Source organism: Marmota marmota, unplaced genomic scaffold, assembly GCF_001458135.2.
Source record: "Marmota marmota marmota unplaced genomic scaffold, marMar, whole genome shotgun sequence".
NCBI classification, from domain to species: Eukaryota; Metazoa; Chordata; class Mammalia; order Rodentia; family Sciuridae; genus Marmota; species Marmota marmota.
Genome location: NW_026000130.1, coordinates 6,724,726 through 6,751,953, shown reverse-complemented (window position 1 = coordinate 6,751,953; position 27,228 = coordinate 6,724,726). Strand labels below are relative to the sequence as shown.

General features: G+C 42.0%; 3 protein-coding genes across 6 annotated transcripts in view; 2 read left to right on the top strand and 1 right to left on the bottom strand.

Annotated features, from left to right (window-relative positions):
- Nucleotides 1-3,994: 3,994 nt before the first annotated feature.
- Snrpd3 (small nuclear ribonucleoprotein D3 polypeptide) lies at nucleotides 3,995-22,756 on the bottom strand. Its single transcript, XM_015500310.2, has 4 exons — nucleotides 22,328-22,756; nucleotides 20,728-20,871; nucleotides 8,670-8,862; nucleotides 3,995-4,240 (listed from the first exon to the last, which is right to left on the bottom strand). Exons 2-4 carry the CDS (start codon nucleotides 20,851-20,853, stop codon nucleotides 4,179-4,181), a joined length of 381 nt encoding a protein of 126 aa, XP_015355796.1. The 5' UTR covers nucleotides 20,854-20,871; nucleotides 22,328-22,756; the 3' UTR covers nucleotides 3,995-4,178.
- LOC107154655 (short transmembrane mitochondrial protein 1) lies at nucleotides 4,501-5,271 on the top strand. Its single transcript, XM_015500311.2, has one exon. It carries the CDS (start codon nucleotides 4,589-4,591, stop codon nucleotides 4,730-4,732), a length of 144 nt encoding a protein of 47 aa, XP_015355797.1. The 5' UTR covers nucleotides 4,501-4,588; the 3' UTR covers nucleotides 4,733-5,271.
- The window catches only part of Gucd1 (guanylyl cyclase domain containing 1), a 14,028-nt gene continuing 9,306 nt past the window's right edge, over nucleotides 22,507-27,228 (top strand). The window contains exons 1-2 of one of the 4 annotated variants that reach the window (XM_015500308.2): nucleotides 22,672-22,808; nucleotides 24,546-24,692. In XM_015500308.2, the coding sequence (XP_015355794.1) occupies nucleotides 24,602-24,692 (91 nt within the window). In that variant the 5' untranslated portion in view covers nucleotides 22,672-22,808; nucleotides 24,546-24,601. Of the gene's footprint in view, nucleotides 22,809-23,202; nucleotides 23,429-24,545; nucleotides 24,693-27,228 lie in introns of those variants that run through there. The other 3 variants (XM_015500307.2, XM_015500309.2, XM_015500306.2) reach the window with 3 other exon arrangements.

Genomic DNA, 27,228 nt, shown 5'->3' with positions numbered 1-27,228 from the left:
ACTGCCTACAGTACTAGGGATCAAACCCAAGGCCTTGCACATGCATGCTAGGCAAGTCCTCTACAACTACATTATATCCCCCAGTCCTTTTTTGGTTTATTTATTTATTTTTGGTCCTGGGAATTGAACCCAGGGGCATTTAACCACTGAGCCACATCCCCAGACCTTTTATGTTTTATTTTGAGACAGGGCCATGCTAAGTTGCTTAGGGCCTTGCTAAGTTGTGAGGCTGACTTTGAACTCATGACCCTCCTGTCTTGAGTTGCTAGGAATACAGGCGTGCACCACCATGACAGCTTTGGTTTAATTTTGAGAGTCTTGCTAAGTTGTCCAGGCTCACCTCAAAATTGTGACCCTCCTACCTCAGCCTTTTAAAGTAGCCAAGGGATTACAGGTGTGCACCATGCATCCAGCTCTCATCCTTTATTCTATATCTTCTTTAATCTCACCTAGGTATTTTTCATTTAAAGTAACATAGGGCTGGGGGTATAGCTCAGTGGTAGAGCACTTGCCTAGTGGTAGGGCACAAGGCCCCGGGTTTGATTCCCAACACCACAAAAATAAAAATTTTAAAATAATATGTTTTCAAAGAAAATGTTTTCTTTAGAGAGAACATGCTTAAATGTTCCTATTTAAACTTGTTCTTAACTGCTCTTCCCCAACTGGGCAAAAAGCTGGTACCTTATTCTCTAGCAGGAACAGATTTGTGGACAAAGGGACCTTTCTAGGATCAACTTGAAGTTAATATTACATAAAGAAGATCAAAAGATAAGAAAATGGCAAGGGGGTGCATGGTAGAGGCAGTAAAGATAAGAACAGAGGTAAGTCTGAATAACAGAAATTTCAGAAAAAAAAAAGACAGACAAAAAAAAGGAAGAAAATCATTAGCAAATAATTTAAGAACATTTCCCAGAAACAAAGGACAAGAGTACATCTTGAAAGAGTTCATCATGGGCCTGTCACAAAGCAAGAAAATAGATGATCATCAAGGTATGAACACCATGCAATTTCATGATGCTACAACAGAAGGTAGGGGGAAAAAAGGTCATATACAAAGGATCAGAATGGCTTTTGACTCAGAATGGCTTTAGACTCCTCTACAGCAAGGCTAGCTACTAGATGACAAAGTAGCAATGCCTTCAAAACTCTGAAGCAAAACTAAACTAATTCGGGCTGGGATTGTGGCTCAGCAGTAGAGCACTTGTCTAGCACATGCAAGGCCCTGGGTTTGATCCTCAGCACCACATAAAATAAATAAATAAAATAAAGGTATTGTGCCCAACTACAAATAAAAAATAAAATATTAAAAAACTAAACATCCCAACTCAGAATTTCATATCTAATAAAAAATGTGAAAGAACATTTTCATACACGTAGTCTCTCAAAAAAACTACTTCCCACATATCCCTTTTATACCCCCCTCCCAAGGGAATAAACAGAGGAAAAAGGTCACAGGAGACTCAAGTTAATGATACCAGTTGAAACAAGATGATAGTGGGCGGATCAAGAATAATATATAAATAGAGGAGGCATCAAGGTCTTCAGATAAGACTAGAGTGTTGACCGGAGTTCTATTTGTGATATATAGAAAACTAAGCAAATAAAATGCAAGAGGGGGCTGGGGATGTGGCTCAAGTGGTATCGTGCTCGCCTGGCATACGTGCGCCCCGGGTTCGATCCTCAACATCACATACAAAGATGTTGTGTCCGCCGAAAACTAAAAAATAAATATTAAAAATTCTCTCTTTAAAAAATAAAAATTAAAAATAAATAAACAAAATGCAAGAGGATTATTACTTCTAGGAGAAAGTTCTGTAGTTTAGTCTAATACATGGATCAGAATTAATAATTTACCCAATCATAATTAAACTGAATATGACTGACTCAGAATTACAATCAGGGAGATGGGTAGTACATACAAGATATGTGTAGGAGGCAGAGAGATAATTCAAAATATAATGCCTAAAAAAGAAACAGAAAGTAGCCACGCGAATGAGTTTATGTTGAGACAAATCAACCAAGACTTGAAAAGGACTGTCTTAAAGCAGGAAAAATGAGAGAACGAGGCAGACAGGGCAGGAAAGCTGTTAAATATAATTAAACCTACAGAACCATGTTTTCAATATGTGGTAATGACTCTTTCCCCCTGAAATGTAGGATATAAAACTGCTTAAAAGCTGGATGCAGTTGCGCATGCCTACAATCTCAGCGGATTTGAAGGCTGAGGCAGGAGGATCAAGAGTTCAAAGCCAGCCTCAGCAACTTAGTGAGGCCCTGAGCCACTTAGCAAGAACTTGTCTATAAATAAACAAAGAACAAACGGGGGTGGGGGACACCCCCCCAAACTAGTTAAAAAGCCCTTTTAGATTACTCTTCTTTATGACTTATACAACTTTGAAACTGATAGTATAAATATTTAATTAGAAACAACCATACATGAGAACCCTCTTCACTTTTTAGTATCTAGGAAGGGAGGTAGTTTCTATGTGTGCAGAATGATGCAAGACTGGTATTATTGCATGATTCTAGGGTCTAAAGTTAGCTTTTCACATTCAGGATGTAATTCATTACTATTAAATATAATGTACCACTAATTAAAGTCTTATCTAAGCTGGGTGTGGTGGTGCACACCTGTAGTTGCAGCTCTTTAGGAGGCTGAAACTGACTACTTGAGTTAGAGATCAGCCTGAACAACATAGGGAGAGTCCATCTCAAAAAAAAAAAACCAAAAACTAGCAGGGTGTGGTAGTGTATGCCTATAATCTCAGTGGGGATCTCAAGTTCAAGGCCAGCCTCAGCAATTTAGGAAAGCCCCAGGCAATTAGGGAGACCCAGTAAAATTAAAAGGGCTGGGTAAGTACCCTTTTCTCACCAAAAATATTAGTAACAAATTAACTCCTGGTCAAATCTCAAACAAATGAACTCTTTCAATTCCATTCACAGTGAACAAGTTCATCTGAGATGGCCACCAACCCCACAGCCCCTCTGGGGAAGAGTTCTGCCTAGAGAGGACATCAGACACATGTTATCCAAATCTGTTTGGAGCAGCTGAAGCACCAGAAGGGACACGGGCTGATAGGAGGAGATAGTCTTTGAAACTTTATTTAAATGTGCCTGTTTTATTTGATCAACTCGCTGATGCTTGTTCTTTAGAAGTACTTTGTAAGAATCCTGGAAACTGATACTTCTTGGTAATGTTATGATTACAAGACAAAGCTTGTTGGAAAATTACTACTTGATGCCAGATTAACCGACGTTCAACTTTCTTCTTCCTTTTCCATTACTTGAACAACCTTATTTAATAAGCAAATTCTAAGGATAAAAAACTGATCCCTTTTTCTCTTGAAGATTTATGTTGTAGCTCATCCTGTACTAAACCCTGGCCAGACTTCTTTTCAGTATTTGACTTCTTTGAGTTGTTCTCAATCTCTGGATTTTTGTCACAATTATTTGCTTTGCATATCTTATCCTCTCTAATTTATCTTTTCTACATTAATGATTAATGTGCCAATCAATGCTGAGATGCTCTGATAAATTCCTAAGGATTTGTTCTGCAAAACCACCACAACACTGCTTATGTAGCCAGGATAGGAGCCACAAATATCTTCTGAATTACTTTGTAGATTTACATTACTTTTCCCAAATCCTGAACCACAAGGATTACCAGACTACCAGAGGTCACAGTACTGGACTTTTTCACAAGTCATCTTGGCCATGTGTTGCTAAAGCTGAGCTGATGACATTTCCACAAAAGGCAACTGAACAAGGCACCACATTAAGCACCTGCATCCAAAGACAAAAGAGACAATCTGTGTTCTTGGAGCTTCTTGAGGTGGGCTTTTCTGGGCTCAACCAACTAGCCTGGAAAAACAGCTTAAACTCTTACCCATAAGTGTGTTATTTCAAAGTATTGGCATTCTTCCAAGATACCTCCCAGGGTGTCAAAATTTAATCTGCTGCCAAAGCAAACTCTAAAATGAACACAAAGTCCGTATTTTCTCAAAAAACAAAATAACCAAATTTATTTAGTTTGACATTTCCTCTGATCTAAAGAGAAAAATGTCAATAAACAAAACAAAAATCCCCAAACAAAACCTAGAACATACATACAGGCACCTATCCCCATGAATTCAGATAATCTAAAAGAAGAAGAGTAAAGTTCTGTTCAACAGAGAAAATTATCTTCGTTTTTGGAAGATGTTTCCACGTCCCATTCCACGTCCTCTTCCTCTTGCAGCCACTGAAAGGAATAGAATGATGAGAACAGGTCAGTGTAGTCAGTGCATGTTCACAACATGGAGCAGCTTAAATCCTGGGACATCAGCTCTGGAAGGGACCTGAAAGGCTACCTGACTGAACATTTCCCTGACCCATAGCACTTTATAATAAGGGGATGAAGACCCAGAGAGGGCTGGGGGGAGGGGGTGATTACTGCCATTAGGGCAGGTGCCAGCACTTAGATTCCTGCCTTCTAGTCCAGTGATACAAGAGGTGAGAGGCAGGCCCTCGCGCCCGGGCAGGCAGGCTCCGACCGGCCAGTGGAGCTGTAGCCGGGTTTCTGTCCCTCCTTGTGTTCTCGGCCGACAGCATGCTCCAGTTCCTGCTTGGATTTACTTTTGGCAACGTGGTTGGAATGTATCTGGCTCAGAACTATGACATACCAAACTTGGCTAAAAAACTTGAAGAGATTAAAAAGGATTTGGAAGCCAAGAAGAAACCCCCTAGTTCCTGATGCCCACTCCAGCCCTACGTTCTGGATACTCTGATTCTGCCGCCCCTGAGGGGCCTCCTGTACCATCTGATCCCAAAGCTTTTGTTTTCATCTTTTCATCTCCAGCCACAGCAATTTTCTTCTTTGATAGATCCAGTGTTGCCTCAGAGCAAAAGTGGGGCCATAAGTTAAGAACTACCCTTTATGTGTCCAACAGCCTTGCCTCTTCCCCCGCCCTTCCTTCCAGCTGACTGGAATTATGGTGCTAGTTTAGCAAAGTCGCTTCTCCCCTGTTGTTTGGGATTTCTACTACCTTTTGTCGAAAGAAAAATTAGTGAGTTTTTTGTATAGCTGATCAGATACAAATAATGCTAATTTCATAGTTTTGCAGTCATAATGGGTGCTTGTTAAACTAATTTGTTATTAAATTTTGTTGTTTCAAAGTAATTAAAATTAATATCTAGAATCCAGTTTCTGTTGAATTATCCATTTATTTTTACTGTTGTCAGGCAGCTCCATAGTTGATAATTCAACTAATAAATCAATTTGCTATTCATGAACTGAGACACTCTATTCTAAGAATCTTATCAGTAACTGGGGAATTAAAAAATATGAAAAACAATGGTTTTTGTTCTAATGACATTCACAGTCTATTTAGCATGCATGTTTTTCCTTAATGATGTATTTGATCTTACTCTTTTTCTTCAAAAGAATCATTCTTGGGATTACAGGTACATTTGACATTTTATCATGGGTAAGTGTGAAATTGTTGATAAAGGAAATGTTAAGACTTTTTACATTAAAAGATATATTTACATTATAACTTCATAGTGCTTCTCCTAAGAAAAATGTAGTTCCACGTATAATTTTTTTTTTTTTAATTGAAGTCTTGTTGCCTAGGCTAGTCTTGAACTCCAGGGCTCAAGCAATCTCCCCACCTCAGCCCGCTGAATGCTGGGATAACAGGTACATCAATATGCTGGCCAGTCTTTTTTTTTATTTATTTAATTTTTTTTTTCTAGTACTAGAGATCAAACACAGGACTTCACACATGCAGGGCCAACACACTACAAGTACATCTCCAGCCCTTTTTTATTCTTTCTTTTCTTTTCTTTTTTTTTTTTTTTTTGTGATACTGAAGATTGAACCCAGAAGCACTTTCCACTGAGCTATATCCCAGCCCTTTTAATTTAAGACAGATCTTGCTAAATAGCTGAGGCCAACCTTTAACTTATGAGCCTCCTGTTTCAACCTTCTAAATCACTAGGAATACAGATATGCATCACCATGTCCAGCTTTTATTTTGAGACAGGGTCTTGCTAATTTGCCCAGGCTGGTCTTGAATTTGTGATCCTCCTGCCTCAACTTCTCAAGTAGCTGGGATTATAGGTGCCCCATTACTAGTTTGAATTTTTTTAATTAAAAATATTTTAGTAGGTAACTTTTCCAATGAGTGAAGATACAGGAAGTGATTTCATGTAAATACAGGACCTGTCTCATCCCTATCCTCTTTATTTTTAGCTCTTCTTCCTTGGGCAGTCACTGTTACACATTCCCAGTTTACTTTTGAGGAAGAGTCTGTTCCTAAACATGTCTATATGCAAATGGTAACAAACTATACATAATTGTTTTTCTTTAATGGAGCTCATTCTGTATCAGCATTTAAGGAACAAGAAGCCTTACTTCTTTTTTGGCTGTATACAGTTCTATTGAATGGATGAACCATAATTAATCTGTTACTAAAGATTGTTTAAATTGTTCTTTTCTATTACATTGATAACATAAAACCTAATGTTATTATGTATACCTCTGCAGGATACAGCTGTAAGATATAAGTCCTAAAACTATATTTACACTTATAGAGGTAAATATCCATTTCATTTTTTGTTTCAGAGGGCTTGTTGGGTAGCTTTGTCAGTAATACCTTTCTGAAGGCATTTTAGCAGAATCAAAACACTGGAAGGATTACTTAGAGACAACTTTTTTTAGTGATGACATCAACCCTATATGTGATTCCAAAATAAAGTGATTCTGATTTTCTTTGAAAACATACATGATGATAAATTTTATCCCTGTAAAGATCATCCTCCAGTGAGACAGATTAGGATCAAATTATGGTTTGGCTTCTCCCTTGCAGTGGGAAGTGGGCAAATGGCTTATTCTTTCTGAAACTCTGCATTAATCTGTAAGATTTGGATGTAATACCTACCTCATAGGATTTTCATGAGAAATAAATAATGTATATGGTGTGCTTTGCAAATTGTCCAATAAATAGTAGATATTAGTCCAAAAAAAAAAAAAAAAAGAGGTGAGAGGCAGTACAGAGAGAAAAGGTGGTCTTGAGGACACAGAAAAAAAGATGAATTCACAAGGCTGGGCTAGGCCAAGCAAATAAAACGTTACAGATGCATTTAATTCACTTTAAAAATCTGAAACAAATAATTTGGACCTCTGTAACACAAGAAGTCTAGGAGGGCATCAGAGGATTTGAAAAACAAATGAAAATATTCTGATGGCTACGAACTGGAGTCTCACCCTTCTCTGCTCTTCCAGAGCCTGGAGCTGTCCTGAAGAGGGAGGAGAGTTCCATGAGAACCCATCCACCTGATGACAGGACTAGCGCCAGGGTCTGAGAGAGGCACAGGTGGTTCAGGCAGAAGTCAGAAGTGTAGGCAAACTCACTGCCAAGTGCCTTTTAGTCCATAGCCAGCCAGTGCCCCTGTGGCTGGAGAAATGGTGCAGCTCCACTAGGTCAATCATGGCAACCAAAGGGCAAAAGATTTATTTATTTTTTTTTTGTACTAGAGATTGAACTCAGAGACACTCAACCACTGAGCCATATCCCTAGCCCTATTTTGTATATTATTTAGAGACAGCATCGCACCGAGATGCTTAGCGCCTCGCCATCGCTGAGGCTGGCTTTGAACTCATAATCCTACTGCCTCAGCCTCCCCAACTGCTGGGATTACAGGCGTGCGCCACCTTGCCTGGCTTAACTGTTGTTTTTTTGAGGGCATTATAAAAGATTACATTATTGTATCTTTAAACTCAAAGCTATATCACTATCAAATATGTAAAATATGCAGCTAAAGATACAAACGAAGGATCCAAGGCCTTCCTTGACTGTAAATCTTTGCTCCACACTAGGCAGTTTCTAAGAGATAACACTTGCTTTCTTACCTAACAATGTAGCAGAACTCTAAAGGGGCCCAAGTATAAAACCTGACTAGGCTAACCTTAAGAAAAGCAGCCTGGCTGTCACTAGATAAAGGCTGGTACACTTCTAGAATGTGCTAAAAGAGGGATTTATTGTCAAATATAAACAGCTTTGAAGCTACAAATCCTGGGACTGAGGAATTAGCTCAGTGGTAGAGCACTTTTTTAGCAGAAGGCTCAATCCTCAGCACTGCAAAACAAAGAAACTGGAAGTCTAGCCCATTATTGGGTAAAGATGGCTCAAACACATATTCCTTGTCTGGAAATGGATTCCCACTGTTAGCATCTCACCAAGTACATGCTGGATATCAACACATATCAACAAGTCTTTCTAGGAATGCTGCCCCCGACTGCTTAAAAAATCAGTTCATTCACATCCTGGTATATCTCTGCTCTGCAAACTAGGTAAGAGCAAACTATCCTTAGGCCTCTTAGATAGAACTTCTGAAAAGGAAGGCCCTTTAATAAAGGTATAATAGAAGATTTATTATCTTAAATGATAGGAAGTTCTGCCTAATTTCTAAAGAGCCACTTTGGATTTTGCATAAGCCCTATAACTGGGATCAGATCAGGCGAGACCCCACCATTTCAGAGGGGAAATGGGTGCAGGGAAAAAGGGTGGTACTGGGTGTGAAGACAGCTGAGGTCAAGTCCACCCCTGCCCATAAGCAGTAACTGGACCTTTTCCTAAAATACAGAAGATAAACCCTAATTTAAAAACCCATGCAGGAGGAGCACCTACCTTGGGCCTTCAGAATAGCAGCTTTCCCCCTGCCAGCCCCTGAACCTTGATTTTTATTTTTCATGCTCTTTAACATGGGTGCATTTTTCAGCATGTCAGGCAAAATCAGGAAGCGGATCTTGCTGCCACGGATGTACACCTGTTCCAGTTGTGCTACTCTGCCATCTCTGTACGTGACTGTGATGTTGGACATCTGGAAAAAAAATTACCAGCTTATCAATAAGGGTCAACAGCATGCCAATTGTGGTGGTGCATACCTGTAATCCCAGCAACTCAGGAGGCTGAGGTAGGAGGACCACAAGATTGAGGCCAGCCTCATCAACTTAGTGAGGCCCTAAGAAGCTTAGAGGGACCTTGTCTTAAAGTAAAAAATAAAAAGGGTTGGAGATGTAGCTGAGTGGTTAAGTGCCTCTGGGTTCAATCCCTGGTGCACACACACCCCCCCCCCCAAAAAAAAAAAAAAAAGCCAAAAAAACAAACAAAGAGAATAGATTAATAGCACTAATAGAGAACAGATGTTTTGACTGGTGGGATAGGGGAGTCTAGAATTGCAAAAACTGACATTGTGCGATAAAGGAACTAGGCAATGCTGGTGAACTATCACAATAATAGTTGGTACTACTGTATGCGCCAGGGACTGCATTAAGCAGGGTAGGTATAAGCTCTTCAACTTTCACAGATTAAAAACCAGAACAAAACAAAACAAAAAAACTATGAATGTGTACAAGGTCAAAGAGCTGGAATGCAGGGGGCAACAGTTTGGAAACAGATGGCCTGGTTCCAGAGCCCCACCTCTGCTGACTATACTGTCTCCTGGGCCAGTATATGAAAAGTTCTTGATGATGATAAACCCTAATTCAAACGTTCTGTTTTGTTTTTTAAAGAGAGACAGAGAGAGAAAGAGAGAGAATTTTAATATTTACTTTTTAGTTATCAGCGGACACAGTATCTTTGTTTGTATGTGGTGCTGAGGATCGAACCCGGGGCGCACGCATGCCAGGCGAGCACGCTACCGCTTGAGCCACATCCCCAGCCCTCAAATGGTTTTTAACTGCTTATCCAAACCATGTCCTCTCCTGCACCTTCCTGGAACTCAGATTACAAAGGTACCATGAAAGTTACAAGCATAGGCCAGATCTAGTTCTGACTCTCCTATAGTACAGGGCCCAAGAAGTGGAGATGGCAGTACCACTCCCAGGGTTTGCAATACTAAAGAGGCATGAGGCAAAAGCTTAAACAAGAAGGAGGGCACTCAGGCAGGAACTTTTAGAATGCAAGGACTGGGTCCTTGAGTCAGAATCATGACTGAGGATAGGGTCATCACTTTAGAGATGAATCACTCAAGTTTGTGGACAGAGGAAGGGCTAACAGGATTAAGGCAACACTTTAGGAAGTGGAATGTGCCAACACGCGCAGTTGTGGGCTGGAGGGAGGGAACCTCTAGGTGAGAGCAGCCAGCAGACATGCTGGGTGTGGGAAGGAATACAGATCTGCCAGTATCAAATTCAATAGATGCCACATTTAAAAAAGTAGTCTTCTGAATAGAGGAGAGAATTATCTTTGTGTGTGTGTGTGTGTCCAATTTCTATTCATAAAGTTCCAGTACATCTTTTTTGTAAACTATTTAAAATGGGATCACTGTTCAGAAACTACACAGATGTATCATGGGTGAACAGCAAAGGAATTATAGATGAATCTGCATTGTTTAGCTTCTCCTCATGCCATCTGTGTCCAAGGGAAGGCCTGACATTGACTAATTAGATTTTGAGCTATACTAATACTGGTAGTAAATCTGCCTATCAGTAGATCCTTCCACTGGATTCAAAATTTTGATCTGTATGCCAGCCATTTGGCGCCTCAATGCCCAACTGTAACAGCCAATCAAGAAAAAAAAGTATCTGGAAAGAAAAGCAGTCTGAGCAGATGCATCCAAATCTGCACTGCATCCAGCATTGCCATGTGTCATCATGGGAAAGCGAGACTGATGTACTGTCAACTGGTGGAGCTTGGATAAATCTGGCTGTCAAATGGCAAACTGTCCTTGAATGATATAAGCCTCTAGAGGTAGTCCCTCTAAGTCAGGGTTAAGACACACGAAAGGGGTAGTGTGGGGCAAGTTCACTGTTGCTGCCTGTGAGATACTTGTCCTGATAATCTGCAAAGATGATGGAGAGGTCTGGGTTGAGGCTCAGTGGTAGAGCCTAGCAACTGTGAGGCTCTGGGTTCAATCTTCAGTACCACATAAAAATAAACAAACAGAAAAAGATACTGTGTTCCATCTAAAACTAAATATATATATATATATACACCAGCTTAATTAAAAAAAAAAAAAGGATGACTGGAGAACTTGGGCTTGGGTGGTAGTGATGGTCATACCCTCTGGGGAAATTGCCAGCAACAGCGATGGCCCACTCACTTGAATTGGGGTGCACATCCCCCGCCATCTTACAACCAACTTTTCCAATGAGAGAGCCACACTGACTAGCAAGGATAACTGGGAGTCTATGGACAGCTGAGCTACTGATGTCCTCTTTCAGTTATGCCAATGTCTATAGCAAATATGGCTAAAGTATGGGGCTGGGGATGTGGCTCAAGCGGTAGCACGCTCGCCTGGCATGCGTGCGGCCCGGGTTCGATCCTCAGCACCATATACAAAACCAAGATGTTGTGTCCGCCAAAAACTAAAAAATAAATATTAAAAAAATATATATATATGGCTAAAGTAATAATTTTCTCAGGATAACCCCTTTCCTTGAACATCTTAACCAATTCTCTCTTCTGATGATACTACCAACTTCCTTTGCATACGTAAGTAGATGTGGAGGAGGAAAGGAAGCGGCGAAAGAGACCCAGGGGATATGCAGAAGGCATCAGGTTTTGGTTGTCGCCTCTGCTCATATGGGCAAGAGGACTGTAATTTATTCAGAATAGGCCAAGCCCAACAACAGTGTGTTGTTTTCTCCAGATTTCTGTCTTGCTTGTTGCTATCTTATGCTTACTTGCTCTTCAAATGATACCTGGTTAGGTAGTCTCTGCTTGAAAACACAGAATAAAAAAAGACCAACAATGCTCTGGGCTTTCCCCACTCTAACTGTGCACTCAGCTAGAATGATTTCTAGAGCTTCAATTCACTGTTTCTGTTTTACCTTCGGGGGCAACAGGGTTCTGGTTTCCTATCAAGCCTTCTGCTATAGGTTCCATACCCCCAGTTTGTTAATTTTCACACAACTCCTATTCTTCCCTTGAAGACTATCATAACCTCTGGTGCCACAAAAGAACACAATTATGGTTTATTACTCAAGACAAAAACCTGCATTCCACCAGGCTCCCCAATACCAGATATACCCATAACTCTCTGGAAGACAAAAATGGCTGAGGCCCTCTAACTGAATGAGACCTAGCATTGTCATCTGTACCCAGGAGTTTAACCCTGGGTACTCTGAAGAATTCTCTGAGTCCCAGTTCCTTTCTATAGTGAGGGAAAAAAATGTAACAAAGCCAATACTTCCTGAGTACTGACTAGACACCGGGAGCTATCACAGGTGACTGATTTGCCATAGTAATTAATTTTATACCTCAAGACCCTACCAGAGAGATGGGACAGACACCATTCCCAGCCCCACTGGAGAGATGAAGTAGCATAGCCTGTCAGGCAGATCTATCTCTGGAGCCCTGTGCCCTTAACCATTCTATTCTACCCAGGATCACGTTGCCCCTATGTAGTTTGGCTGGGATTTGAACCCAGGTCCATCTAACTCTAAACCCATACACTTAGCCACGGCAACAGACTTCCTTCCTGAAATTGTCAAAGAGCCAATTAAACAAAACAAAGTATGTCTAAGCTCTCAATTACCTAACACATAACAGAAACTCAGAAAAAGTCAAATCTGAATGATAATTAAAAATATCTATTTTAGCGGCCGTGCTACTGCTAAGCCACATCTCTAGCACACACTGACACATCTCCCTCTTTCCCTGTCAGAATCCCACCCTGCTTTGAAACTCTCCAAAGGAAGCTATCACACAGGTCCAATAAGACCTTGTGTGCTTTCACAAATAGCTCAGGTCCTGGCTGAACAAGAGATTCTAATGCCAAAAGACATGTACTTCAACACTAAGATTCAGGCTCACTACTGTTCTCATGCTTTCTTTGCAACACCAGAGGGGAAATGGCTGCACAGCCTCACAGTACTACTAGTTGTCCCCCATAAAGCCAAAGGAAAAGTAGAAACTTTTTGCAGTACTGGGAACTGAACCCAGGGGGCATGTTAACACTGAGCTACATCCCTCAAACTTTTTTGAGACAGGGTTTCACCAAGTTGCCCAGGTTGCTATCCTCCTGTTTCCCGAGTAACTGGGATTACAGGTGTGCACTAACATGGCCAAAGACACCAACTTTTGAGTGGACTGTTTTCATGAAAGTTAGGATGGAACACTGAGTTTGATCAACTACCTAAACAGCCACAATGAAACACAAATGGTGAAAGCCAGGTACACAACTGAAATGACACTCGACACTGAGATGTAAACAGCTAGCTCTAGCTCCAAGATTGTGAAGTAATGCTGGGTTGTGTTGTGTGGTGATATGAAAAAATAAATAAACAAATAAATTATATATATATACATTTATATCTGTATGTGTGTGTATGTATAAATATATATATTCACATTTTTTTTTTTTTGAGGGAGTGTCCATCCATGGTTCCTAACTCACAACTCCTCGACTACCACCAAGGCAGGCCATAGAAACTAGAACATCTCCTTCCCAAAGGCAGGCCATAAAAATTATCTTTCTCTGCCTTTCTATCTTAGAGCTGGTCATAAAGAAATTCTGACCTACATTGTCTGATAGCAGACTATGAGGGGTCCTGTCCTGTATCTGGGAGGAAGGAATACGGGACAGAAAGGCCAAGAAGAATCCATAAAGAAAGGTCTTGCTGGGTTTCCTCACTTAGTCTATTAGCATTAGATCATAGCTTTTTTGCCCAATTGCCTTTCTACTTGTCTGTCCATATTTCCATCATGTCTATGCAATAAAATCTCCATAAAAACCCCCAAAGACAAGAGTGCCACGAGACACAGGTTTTCAGGAAGGTGATGCACCTGGAAAGGGCATGGGGATTCCAATGTCCCTTCCCCAATGCCTTGTCCTGATTATCTATATTCTTTAATATCCTTCATAGTAAACCAATAAACATAAGTGTTTTCCTGAATTCTGGGAGCTGGTTGAGCAAACTGATCAAACCATGACCAACTTGGTATAAATTAGGGGTACCACTGGAGGGGGTAGTGGACCCCTAATTTATAATAAGTTGGTCAGAAGCACAGATAAAACAACCTAGGGCTTGCAATTGGCATCTCAAGGATGGTGGCAGTCTCGAAGACCGAGCCCTCAACCTATGATATCTGATGCTATCTCCACATAAATAATGTTAGGACTGAACTAAATTAGGAGAAACTAATTTGACTGGTAAACACTACAAAAGTGACTGCTTGCTAAGTATTAGGAAAAATTCTTACATATTTGGTGTCAGAAGTGTTTCAGGTTGCGAGAGTATGTTAGGAGTTTGAGTTGATTTTTCTTTCTGTATCTTTAGGGGGTGCCTCAGGACTATCAACATGCTAGAAATGTACATTTTTAGGACAATTACACACATACACAAGAAAGATATAGTCACTTAGTTGTCACTGTTGTAATGGGAATATCAACTTATGAACTTACCTATCTTTATTCTTAGAAAACACAAAATACAAAATATTTAGGGGTAAGGGAGTATGATGAATGCAATCCACTCTATGGTCATGTCAAAGCTCCAAAAGCACCATCTCAGCTTTTACAGAACTCACAATTCTATCATTTTCTTTCACCAAAACTTGTAAAAATTTTGTCACTTTGTTTATGATGAAATGGATCTGATCCTTACTCTCAGATTCTACTTAAGACTTTATGAACACACATTAATTAACACATGCTTATCATTTTGTTTTTCTTGTTATTTCACTCATTATTTTGGGGGGCAAGGGGGAACAAAAATTTTTATCTTTTTCTTTGAGATAGAGCCTCATTATGTTGCCCAGGCTGGCCTCAAACTCATTGGTTCAAGTGAACCTCTTGCTTCAGCCTCCCAAAGTAGGGATTACAGAACCCAGATGAAAAATGTAACTGCATGATTTCAGTCAAAATAACTATTCAAACACTTGTTTTCTGTATGTATTTATATGTATCATTTATAATTTAGTTTTATTTCTGCAAAATTGGAAACATTTTGGAGTTTTGAACCATCCCCCCAACTTACATCAACCATGCTTCCAAACATTTAAATAGTCATCCATTTTTACAGGGTGAATATTCTACGTAACTGTAGTTTAACCTCAATTTATTTAGCTCTATTAACAGAAATGTTGGTTTTCATGTTTTCTTTACTAAAAATACCACAGCAATGGATACCATTGGCACATATATTTTTGTCTACAATATTAAACTGGTTCTTAAAACTCTTTCCACACCGACATATGGTAAACACACTTAACAGAAAGGATACACAGTAGAATTTTATGCAGTAGAATTTCCACCTCTACTGATAGTTTATCAAGGAATCCTTGGTAGCATTATTAATTTTATTTTCAACTTTGAATATTCTTATTATTTGCTAATTTACATATTTGACTCTTAAGGCCTTTTTTACATGTTATATTCCATTTATATATTTTTTCTTTTGTGAGTCACCCATTTTATGTGTTATGTTCACTTTTAATTGGAATAACATTCTTGACTTGTAAAAAACATTTATATAATAGCTTTTCATCATTAAAAAATTATATGATGACCTAAGTGTTTGAATACTGACCAGCTGGGCCAGAAGACACCCAGCATTCCCTAAGAATCTATGAAGACACTCTGGAACCTTGCACACTGGACTCCTAATAAAACCTACAGTCATAAAGATCTCCCTCAAAAGGCTATCTGTATATGGTCTTGTGCTAAAATTACATGCTTATTCTTTCTCATTATCCCTCACCTTCAAGTCTTCATGGTTTTTTAATATTTTACCAAATACCGGGCTCTTTCTTTTTGTGGAACTGGGGATTAAACCATACATGCTAGGCAAGTGCTCTACACTCAAGTTACATCCCCACCCCTGTTTAATTTATTTTGAACAGGGTATTGCTAAGTTGTCCAGGCTGGCCTGGAACTTTCAATTCTCTTGCCTCAGCCTCTTGAATAAATGGAATTAAAAGAGTGTACCACTACATCACACTTGCATTCTTACTTTAAGATTGGTTCTTCCTTTGATGTTTAATAAAGACAGGATGGTTTAAGTCTTTGTTGGGTACAGAGAGACGAAGAACAGAAACTTGCACCATTAGGGGCCTTTAGTTCTAAGTCTTACATCCCCACGTTGGACAAGAGATGAGGGATGTCACATCTCTGCTACAAACAAAAAAATGGCTAATAAGAATCATGCGGCAGGTCACAAGGGCCCTTGCTCAACCCCATCCACACTCTTAAGAGGATGCCCACAGCAAAAGTAGTAGTACAATATCACCCATAGCAGATGTCATAATCTTCAGAATTGGTCACCAGACAATACTTGCCTTGCAGTTGTGAGGTTATAGAGGAAAGTAAAGGCCGCTACCTTCTAAACCACAGATGCACAGAACCGCTAGCAGCCTCTGACCCACTAAATGCTACTTCAGGGGATCTCATCACAGGTTTAATGCATGCTTTCATTACATTTCCAAATATCAAAAAAAGTATTATAATAGGTTATCTTAGAAATATCCAAGGGACCCTAAAAGAAGCCATATTTTACTTCTAAAAATACTAGGAATACTATTGAGGATATCATCTAATATATTTCCCTAGCATGCCAGGACAATCTGTACAACTTATGAACACTACACATCTTAGTAATGATATAAAGGTACCTGAATATACCTTTATTTAATGTACAGGGATTTGGGGTTATATCGCTGGGAACTGACTGCTTATAGTTTCATTTTACTTTCTAGCCTAGCTTACCTGAATCAAGACACATTCCTCAATTTTTATCCTACCATATAAGGGGCTGAGGGTGTAGCTCAGTGGTAATGTTTGTCTAGCATGCATAAGGCCCTAGGTTTGATTGCTAACATGTGCACACATGTACAAGCATACACACACACACATTGAGGAAGGGAGGAAGAAGTTGTTGTTAGAGAAGATAAAGTAGGACATTGGGGTTTTTAATTTTTAATTTTATTTTTTGTATCGAGGATTGAACCAAGGAGTGCTTAACCGCTGAGCCATACCCTGAACCCTTTTTTACATTTTATCTTGAGACAGGGTCTTGCTTAGTTGCTTAGGGCCTCACTATTTGCTGAAATTGGCTTTGAACACACGATTCTCCTGCCTCAGCCTCCTGAGTGCCACTGAGCTGCTGGGATTATAGGCATGCACCACTGTGCTGGGCTTATTCCTTTTTTTTTGTTTTTTAAATGTTGCTTGAACTACCAATTCTTCTGCCTTAGTCTCCCAAGCAGCTAGGGCCTTAGGCACACACCCCCATGCCCAGCTTATAACATTTAACTATACTCTCATGAAGCAGAAATTCAAGATCACTGCTTTGACAGCCATGTTAGGTTCCCACAATAAACCCTTAAATTGGAAGGTGGGTTTTTTTATTATGATTTTATGGTGCTGTGGATCAAACCCAGGGCCTTGTGCATGCATTCAAGGGATCTAACACCGAGCTATATAGTAGCTCTAATTCTTTTTGAAAGTTTTTATAAGGCAAACACTAAACCCCAAAATACATGTTGGGAAAGAAGTCCATCAACTGAGATTCTTGCAACTGTTTTCCAAATCTTTGCAAAGTGCTAACCCATCCCATTTTTATAATAGAAAATGTTATTAACACTACCCTCTGGCAAAGAATAAGCAGGGAGAGTATTGGGAGTATGACATCATTTCCAAAGGGCAGACTGACCAGCTAGGAAGGAACATATGGCCGGGTATTCCCTGAGTACAGTGCTCAGTGTTTACTTGCTGCCAAGTTGAATGCCACACAGATTGCTACATTCAGTGAGCTTAAGTTCTGGTAGACCCAATGAAGCCTCATCATTTTGACATGGATAGGGTTAGAGACTTGTGTCCCTGCAAAAATCCACACATTGAAGCCCTAATCCCCAGTAACTCAGAATGTGATCATGTTTACAATTAAGTTAAAAAATGAGGTCATTAGGGTGGACCTTAACACATACACTGGTGTCCTTATTAAGAGGGGATTTGGGGCTGGGGTTGTGGCTCAGCGGGAGAGCTTGCCTAGCAAGTGTGAGGCCCTGGGTTCGATCCTCAGCACCACATAAAAATAGTTTAAAAAGGGGGGGAGGGGAACTTGGACAGAGATGCTATAGAGGAAAGACCACGTGGGAGAAGATGCCTTCCACAGCTGAAGAGAGCCTGGAACAGATCCTTCCCTCATAGCCCTATCAAGAAACCAATCCATCAATACACTGATCTCATACTTTTAGCCTCTAGAAAGGTGAGAAAACAGATTTCAGTTGTTTACACCATCCAGTCTGTATAACTTTATTATGGTAGATCTAGAAAACTAATACAGGCAGGGAAGCAGGTAACTGGCCCCCCATCCAACATTTGACACACATCTCTCCTTTCCTCTGTACTATGGTTCTTATCCCTGATGTGGAGAATGAAATAGTGTGTGAAAGAGGTCCAAAGTTTATCCCAAGTCATACTAGATGGCAGACTGCAAGGTGATTTCAGGTCTAATACCAACGGTCTGTAAGTCTGAGGCCCTGAAGATTCAGTACATTGCCCAAATTAATTAACTAAAAAAAACCAAGTATTTCAATAAGCACATTAAGAGTCACTACCCTAAGTCTTGCATTCTACTCTCCAAACTAAAGTGCCTTGAAACAGATGAGGATCTCTTAAGCTAAAAGACTGCACTTATGAAAGTAAAAGAGTAACAGAGGCCAGGCCCTTTATAGCACAAAGAGAGGTGCAAATTTTCAGACCCTCCTGTTGAAGAACAGATAGCATAGGAGCCTGAACTCTCACAATAACACTGAGGAGATTAACCTCAGTTACTGATGTCAATCTCCTTGCATTCAAAGGAAATGCCTGAGGTGTTCAACCTGGCAGGAAGATTATAGACTCAAAGGTACAGAAAAAAAAAATCACAAATAAATGAATGAATACTGCAAAGCAATAGACAGTCTGAACCCCTGACCCCCATTTTAATCCAGGATAAGGTTCTTTACCTCTCCAACCTAGAGAACAGTAATAGGTACCTTACGTTGAACAATAACAACATGTGAGGCACTGAGCTACCTGCTGCACACACATAACTCATCTGATATATATATAACAACCATGAGATTTAGGTATTATCCTTGTAACAGTCTTGGAAGTGTGCTGCTCATATCTCCCTCAAGAGACAACAGACTTTGAATAGTACAGGGACCTGACAGCCTCAAGCTGCCACCTGTGGGATTCACTACAGCATTCACCCTGTGGTCTCTCTCTCCACAAACTCTTGGCCAAATACTAACCATGGCAGGAGTACTAGAATCAGACCATTTCTGTTCTATTCTAAACTTCTCATAGAAGCAACACGTTTGGCTGAGACTTCTTCAGAGCTATGCTGCAGTATGAGGCTCTTTCTGCTCAATCCTCCTTTCCCTGGTCAAACTAACACCTCAGACTGAAAACTCTCTTGCCTACTCATGCTTATTTGTTCCATTATCCTTTTGTGTTTTTATTTGTGTTCTTAGGAATTGAACTCAGTTGTTTTACCACAGAACTACATCTTTAGATCTTATTTTTTATTTGAAACACTAAATTGCCTCAAATTTGCAGTTGCCTTGCCTCAGATTCCCAAGTTGCAAGGATTATAGGTGTGTGGCACCATACCTAGCTCTATTATCCTTTAATGACATTTCCTGAATAAAACTTTTATACATCCAACTATGAGAGCCCCCAAATAACACCATCTCTATTTTACAGAAAAGGAAACAGACAATTCATATGCCTAAGGTCAGCTAGTTAGAATTAAAATTCACATTTTTTATTCCAAAGCTCAAACTCTTAACCACAGATTTAAAGAACAAAGATCATATCAAGTAATGCTATAAAAATTCACGTGACTATGGTCTGGGGTTGTGGCTCAGTGGTAGAGCACTTGCCTAGCGTGTATGAGGCACTGGGGTTGATTCTCTGTACTGTATATAACTAAATGAGTAAAGGTCCATCAACAACTAATATTTAAAAAAAAAAAAAAATTCATGTGACTATGCAAAAAACAAAGTAGTGCTATGAGAAGGGTTCCACATCAGGAAGCTTTTCCGTCATATATTAGCAGAATGATGTCTAGTAGCTTAATTCTTTAATCTCATTCTCTCTACTTTATGGATATCAAGATTATCATCAAACTTGCTTCCTCACAAGGTAGTTACAATAATCAAATGAGTTTCTTCCTCCAAGAAAAAAAGTAAGAACACACTGTACTGAAGATTTTGCCAACTGCAAAGCATGTGGGGAAAATGAATAACAGCCCTGACTCTGAAGGAGTTTACCAAAGGGAACAGCAACATTTCTCTAAAATAGCCCTTTAAAATATGGGAGAAAATGATTACAGGATAGAGAAAACAAAGGACAAAATTCCAAATTTATTATATCTTTTTTAAGGGGGGGGGGGAGAGAGAGAATTTTAATATTTATTTTTTAGTTATCGGCGGACACAACATCTTTGTTTTGTATGTGGTGCTGAGGATCGAACCCGGGCCGCACACATGCCAGGCGAGCGCGCTACCGCTTGAGCCACATCCCCAGCCCAAAATTCCAAATTTATATATGGCTTTTCTGCCTCAAACCCTGAGTTTCCTGTTCATGCATATAGTCTGAGAGCCTATGAGTGCCTAGCACACATTAGGCATTCAGTAAATAACTGATGAATGAGAAGAGCCTCATAAAAACCTCTAATCACCCACCACCCTTTTGTCCTCTGAGATACTGGAACACACCTCCCTCACAACCTCATGTAAAGCAGGGTACCTGGCAGTTCATATTGTCTTCTGCTTCAATGAGCTTTCCTCGGTATACCTCACCCGTGTTTGTCTCACATGTCACAATGTGGCCCTCGGCCTCATGCAGAACTTTAATCGGCACACCAATAGACATCTTGGCCGGAACAGAGTTCTACAGTGAGAGAAACAACATTCAGTTAATCTTTCAGAGTCCAAGAAGGGCTGGTACTCCAAGATGCCAAAGCTACAATTTCAATAAAAGAAAGGGAGCGGGCTGGGGTTGTGGCTCAGTGGTAGAGCACTTGTCTGGAATGTGTGAGGCACTGGGTTCGATTCTCAGCACCACATATAAATAAATTTTCATCAACATCTAAAAAAATTAACAAAAAGAAAGAAGCTTAGTTCTTGGCTTGGAAGAACCACAGCAAACTCATGCAAGATGTGAGATGGACAGGAGTCATAGGATGGACAAAGGGAAAGCTAATAGGAATGAAAAGAACCCCTCCCTTCTCCCACCCTACTATGTGTCCCTTAATCTTTATCAAAATAATTAATAATCAATACAGTGTGCATGCTGGGGGAGAGAGGACTGGCATGCACGTTCAGAATAATATATTTGTCAACCTACAATTGCTAGTGACTCAATTTTGAGAATGTTATAGACCTGAGTTGTTTAGAATGGTAGTCACTGTCTACATGCACCTAATTAAACTTAAATAAAACAGAAAATTCAGTCAGTCACTCTAGGCATATTGCAAGTGCTCAACAACCATGTGTGGCCAGAGACCACAATACTAGGTAGTGCAGACACAGACCAAAGGACCCAGACAAATCTAAGAGTGGAGGTTGTGCTTTTCAACTCAGGTCTTTCGACTCTCCATTTATTGCACTACCAAGGCTAAGGAAAAAAAGTATCAAAATGTTCAGAGTGATAACGTGCTGTAAGCAAGCAATGTTACTGTGAAGGAAAAATAATCAGGATAAACGTTTGATTTACACTAATTAAAAAGAAATAAGCGGCGAACATTTTAGTGAGATGACTCAATGACTCAAATGTGGAACACATACCATGTGTTCAAGAGACAAAGAAGGTAGATGGGTAAAGAGAATGCCTTGGTGAGAACTCATGGCTTTCAGCTTTAGGAATTTGTATTATAACAACAGGAAGCTACAGGTTTATACATAAGAAAATACATAATGAAAAAAACAACAGCACTTATAAAATGATTCGAATATACAGCTTAAAAGCAGAAAAACTTGTTACACCTTCTAGAGCAGTCTGGAAAGCACTGCAAGAAAGAGGCAGAAATGCAAAGACCTTTGAAAAGGATGACCCAAACAGGACTTCGGGGAAGAAAATGATTAGGCAGAAGTGATTCCAAGATTTACTGGATATTTCGGAAAACAATGACCTGTAGAAGCATAGGAAGTGAAAATCACCTACTTTGGGGAACAGTTAGTGATTAACTATTCCAAGTGCTAATAATATGATGGAGCGGGGCCCCGCTTCCCGCTCTCCTCCCTCCCTCCCTTATTCCGGCTGAGCTCCCGGGCAGCGTATCCTTCTCCGACGTCCAGCCCTCACAAGTGCCTCGGCCTCCCCTCACCCATCCTCGGTCTCTCCTCACCGGCGGCGGCCTACTCCTCCTTCTCTAAGATGTGGCTAAAACTGACGTGACTGCAAAGGCGTGAGGAAAGCGAATGGCGGCAACCACGTTCCCAGAATACCACGGGTTCCCAAAATGCCGCGCGCATGACCCGCCCTTTCCTTTCCTTATTGATGGGCGCGGTCTAGTCTCCGCTTCCTCTTCACCCCGCCGGCTGGAAAACGTGGACTAAGGTACCACAGTTCCGGCGCCGGAAGAGAGTGAGTTGATGACAGGCCCAGGGGTTGAGGGAAACACCGACCCTGGAGCCGGCAAGGGGACAGGAATGCTCGCACTTCCAAGCACTTCACACAAAGGGCAAGCTGGACAGCAAGGCGGGTATCTGGGGCCTGGGCCCTCGGATCGGGGGCGACAGGAAGTGGTGCCGAGGGCCAGGATCTCGCCTCACAATTTAACCTTTGGATCACGTCACCGCCTGGTGAGGGCGGCTGAGCAAGGCGAGGTATGTCACTGTACAGAGAAATGAAGTGTAGGGGGGCCGCCCCCGGAAAATCCCTAAAGGGAGCCGGAGAAAGGATGCCTGGAGCCTCCGCCAAGTGTAAGGCGGGACTAGAGCTAACACCTGAAGCTGCAAAGGACAGGCCCTGAAGGCTGGCGGAATTTCTTAAGGGGAAGAGCCTCTGAAAAGCCACTGTTTGCAGTACGCCGGGGCTTCCGGGCGGGGCTCAGGGAAAGGGGCGGAGCTTCCGGAAAACGCGTCACGTTAGCATAAGGATTGGACAAGGGGGAGGGACCATCGGAAACCCGGACTGCGAATGGCGGGGGCGGGCTTAAATCTGGTGCCTGGGGCCTCTAGGAACCCAAGTCTGGGAAAGGGAAGGGAAGGGCGGGGCCTCGGGATTCCAGACCTGAGACAGCTAGGGCGGGGTTTGAGGCGGTCCGGCCGCCGCCTCCTCTTCTCCCTACCACGGCGGCGACCGAGGAACTCGACACGCACCGGCCGCGCTCCTGGCCCAGCAGAAGCCGAAGCTACAGCCCGCGCCGGGCCGGGGCCATGGGCGCCCCGCGCCGCCGGGGTCATGAGGACGGAGGCGGAGGCGGCGGGGTCGCAGCTCGAGCCCGGTCAGTGCCTCTGTGAGGGCCAAGCCCTCACCCTGGGGACCAAGGGGGACACCGCCCTAGCGCAGCGCAGGGTCTGGCCGCGCGACCTTGGGCCGACTGTCGTCCCAGCCCAGGCTGTGTGGAGCTTGGAGCGAAACCTGGCCAGGTGGACTCTCGCGCCTCGCCTCCCTCCCCCACACTTGTGTTCATTTGTGTTTTACTGATACTCCCAGGGCTAGGACCCCAGTTACTTCTGATAGCGGTCAGAAGCGAAAGGTCCTGTTGGAGCTTCCTTGGGAGGTCCCTTCTCCACGGGGGAACTGTCGGAACTGAGACCAATAAGGGGAGGCAGCTGCCTGAGAGAGTGTCTGTCCAGCAATGGAAAGGCCCTTTTCCCTGGCTCCCAGACTCAACGACCTGTCTTTTTCACTGTGGTTCATTCTGCTTTGAGGAAGCTAGAATCCCTTTGATTGTCCAAGAATGGGGGTAAGGAGGTAGCCATGATTCCTGCTTTGCTTAAGATACAGACAAGGCTGATGTTAGTAAACAAGTGAGATGCCAACTTAGGAGAGAGGTCAAGAGTATGGGGGACCCAGAGCCTAAGATGTTAGGGAACGTTGGCACATCACACCCAGGGACTGGTCTTTTTTTTTTGTGATTGCAGCATGGAATAGAATCTGAACATTATACTGGAGTTTACATCTCTAGTCTTCCAATTATCTAACTCTGTGGTCTTTACTGAGATACTTTCTTTCCTGAGTCTTAGTGGGGTAATGGCTCACATTCATAGGGAGCTTTCTTGCCGCAGGCATTTTGCTAAATTGTTTATACGTGGTGCCTCATTACTCCTCATAGCAACTGGGTAAAATAGGCGACCACTGTTGTTTGCCCTTTTGTAAAGGCACAGACTGAGGTCCAGAGGGGTTAAGTGACCAAGGACAGTAGACAGCCTTTATTTCTTAGTGACAGCCAACAACTTAAAGCCAGACCAGGGCCTTCCAGGCAGACTCTAGGTCTCAGGTGGGGTTGTCTCTTGACTCCAGGCATCAATATCTGGCAGCTGCTTTGGTTTCTGAAAGCTAAAGCTGTTATCAGGACAAATGTCAAGGCCTTGCCTTACCCTTATCACCCCCTACAGGAACATCTTCATATGGGCTGACCTGCCTGTGCCAAGACTAGGATGGCCATTTGGAGATGTTTTGCTCCATGGGGCTCCAGGATCAAGGGGTTCCAGGGCTCAGGGCAAGAAGAGGAAGAGCAACTGAGTCTCCCAGGGTCCAAGAAAGCAAGTATCCTGTACCACATTTTATAGCTGGGCACAAGATGGCCCAGCTAGTCAATGCCAGAGCCCAGGCCACAGAGTAAGAAGGGAGTCTTCAACAAAGGACTGTAGACTGGAAACCTGGGGCAGGGGCACTACAATAACAAGTAGGCTTGGGTGTCTCAAAGAGTAAGGCCTTTTTGGAAAACTTGTATTCACCAAACATGTTTGAGGGCTGGGAGAAAGCAATTCAACTCTGTTCTTACCTGACACCACAGAATTCTCTGTCCAGGGGGAAAATAGATGCCACCTCAAGGACTCCACATTGACAGACCTTGGGAGGTACAGGAAACAGAAATTTGGACTTTCAGACTAAAGGTTATACCAGAGCAGAGGCTGGAGAATAATCAGCCTGAATAAACAAAAACAGAAAGGCTGTTATAGTCACAGGGGTTCTGAAAAGGGAAGATACTGGTATATCATTATAACACCACATCCTGCAGAGAACTCCCTCTCTAGCCAGTCTGTTGTGTGGAACTGTTTTAGAACATAAGTCTCTGGAGATCAGGATTTGGGTCTTTTTTTTTTTTTTTAATATTTATTTTTTAGTTCTCGGCAGACACAACATCTTTGTTTGTATGTGGTGCTGAGGATCGAACCCGGGCCGCACGCATGCCAGGCGAGCGCGCTACGGCTTGAGCCACATCCCCAGCCCCAAGGATTTGGGTCTTTTTAGTCACATTTTTGTGCCAAGAGCCTTGTACACAGCAAATGCTTAATAAATCCGTTTTTTTTTTTTTTTCCAGTAAGTACTAACTTAGAGTTGTTATTAAGCATCAGATACCAGGTACTGGGAAAACAGCAAACAAGAAGAGCAGGTTCCTTGCTATCTTAGTCCATTTGTGTTGCTATAACAAAATATTGAGACTGAGTAGTTTATAAACAATAGAAATTTATTTTCTTATAGTTCTTGAGACTGGGAAGTCCATGGTGAAGGTGCTAGCAGGCTCAGTGTCTGATAGGCCCATTCCTCATAAATAGCTCTGTCTTGGTGTCCTCACATGGCAGGAAGGGAAGAAAAGGGGACGAATGCTGTGTCCTCACATAACAGGTCAGAAGGGTTGAGGGAGATATAAGCTAGTTCCCTCTGACCCTTTTATAAGGCACTAATCCACTCATTGTGTACCCAAAGTCCTCGCCTCTTGATACCATCGCAGTGTTTTTTGGGGGGGACACATTCAGACCATAGTATCTGCCTTAAGAAGCTTATAGTCCAGTAGGGCAACAGTAGCTTCTTTTGTTGTTACTAAGCACTCAAAGAAACAGGATGTCATTAATGGGGCCCCTTACCCCTCAAAGGTATAATCAGGAAAAACCTCTTAGGAGATTCTGAGCTGGGACTTAAATGACAACAGCACCGGGGGAAGAGATTTCCAGACAGGGTGCCAGACATACAGAGGCCCTGGGGCAGAATGAAATCTGCTGAGTTTACAGATCAAACAGTGTACAGGTCAGGGTTGAGGTAAGTCTAGTGGGCCAAGATTGGGTCCTGCTAAGAGGTGAGAATTTTATTCTAAGAGCAATGGAAAGTTGGATGAGATTCATTAGTCTGCTGTATGCAGAGACAGAATGTGAGTAGAATTTGGGTCAAAGGACAGGTAGGACTGAATCCATGGCAGTGGTACAAGACAAATATGTGAGGGCCTTGAATGAAGGCCTTGGTTCTTTTACAAGGCACCTGGGGAAGAGGACAAAGCCTCAGTCATGCCTGGGTTCAGTGTACCAGTCCCTGGCTGAGAGGCAGGGTTCTATGCATACTGTTGCCTTGAGTGGTACCCTGTAGGCTACATCTGCAATGATTCATTTCATAGAGGAATAAGCAGGCACAGAGAAGTCAGGTGGCTCAACAAGCAGGTTGTCTTCCTCACCTATGCCATCTTGCCTTTACTGGCCTTATTGCACACCCTTCAAGGTAAAGCGTGGCCAGTAGCAATCACAGGTCTCCTTCTCCTGGGAACATACAAACAGTCTACCAGGACCCAGACACAGACAAAGCATCATTCAAGAGTTGCATCTTATGAACCTAAGCATGAACTCACGAGTAAACATAAGGGACAGGACACAGACAGCCTAAGATTGGAAAAGGCCCTAGAAGCAGTGGCCTCTGAGCCAAGCCCTAGAAGCTAGAGAATGTTAGTCATAAGAGTGTAGGAGCTTGGAAGGGTCATGACAAACTCCACTGCTGGTGGGTGGCCTTCCTGAGTGGCACATGCAGAGGAACAGGAAGTGGGGCTGGCATGTCTGGCAGGCTCTGCACAGAACCAGTCATGTGACCCAGGAGGCTCCAGAAACCCCTTCAAAATGGCGAAGTAGATGGGCTGGATTTCCATATACTGAATAGATATCATGAGAGAGTACTGAGCAGTGACCAGGATAGAGAACTTTCTTTTTAGGATTTTTTGGGGGGTGGTAGTGTAGTGCTGGAATTGAACAAAGGGCCTTATGCATGCTAGTGTTCTACCACTGAGCTATATCCCCAGCCCTTTTTATTTTGAAAAAA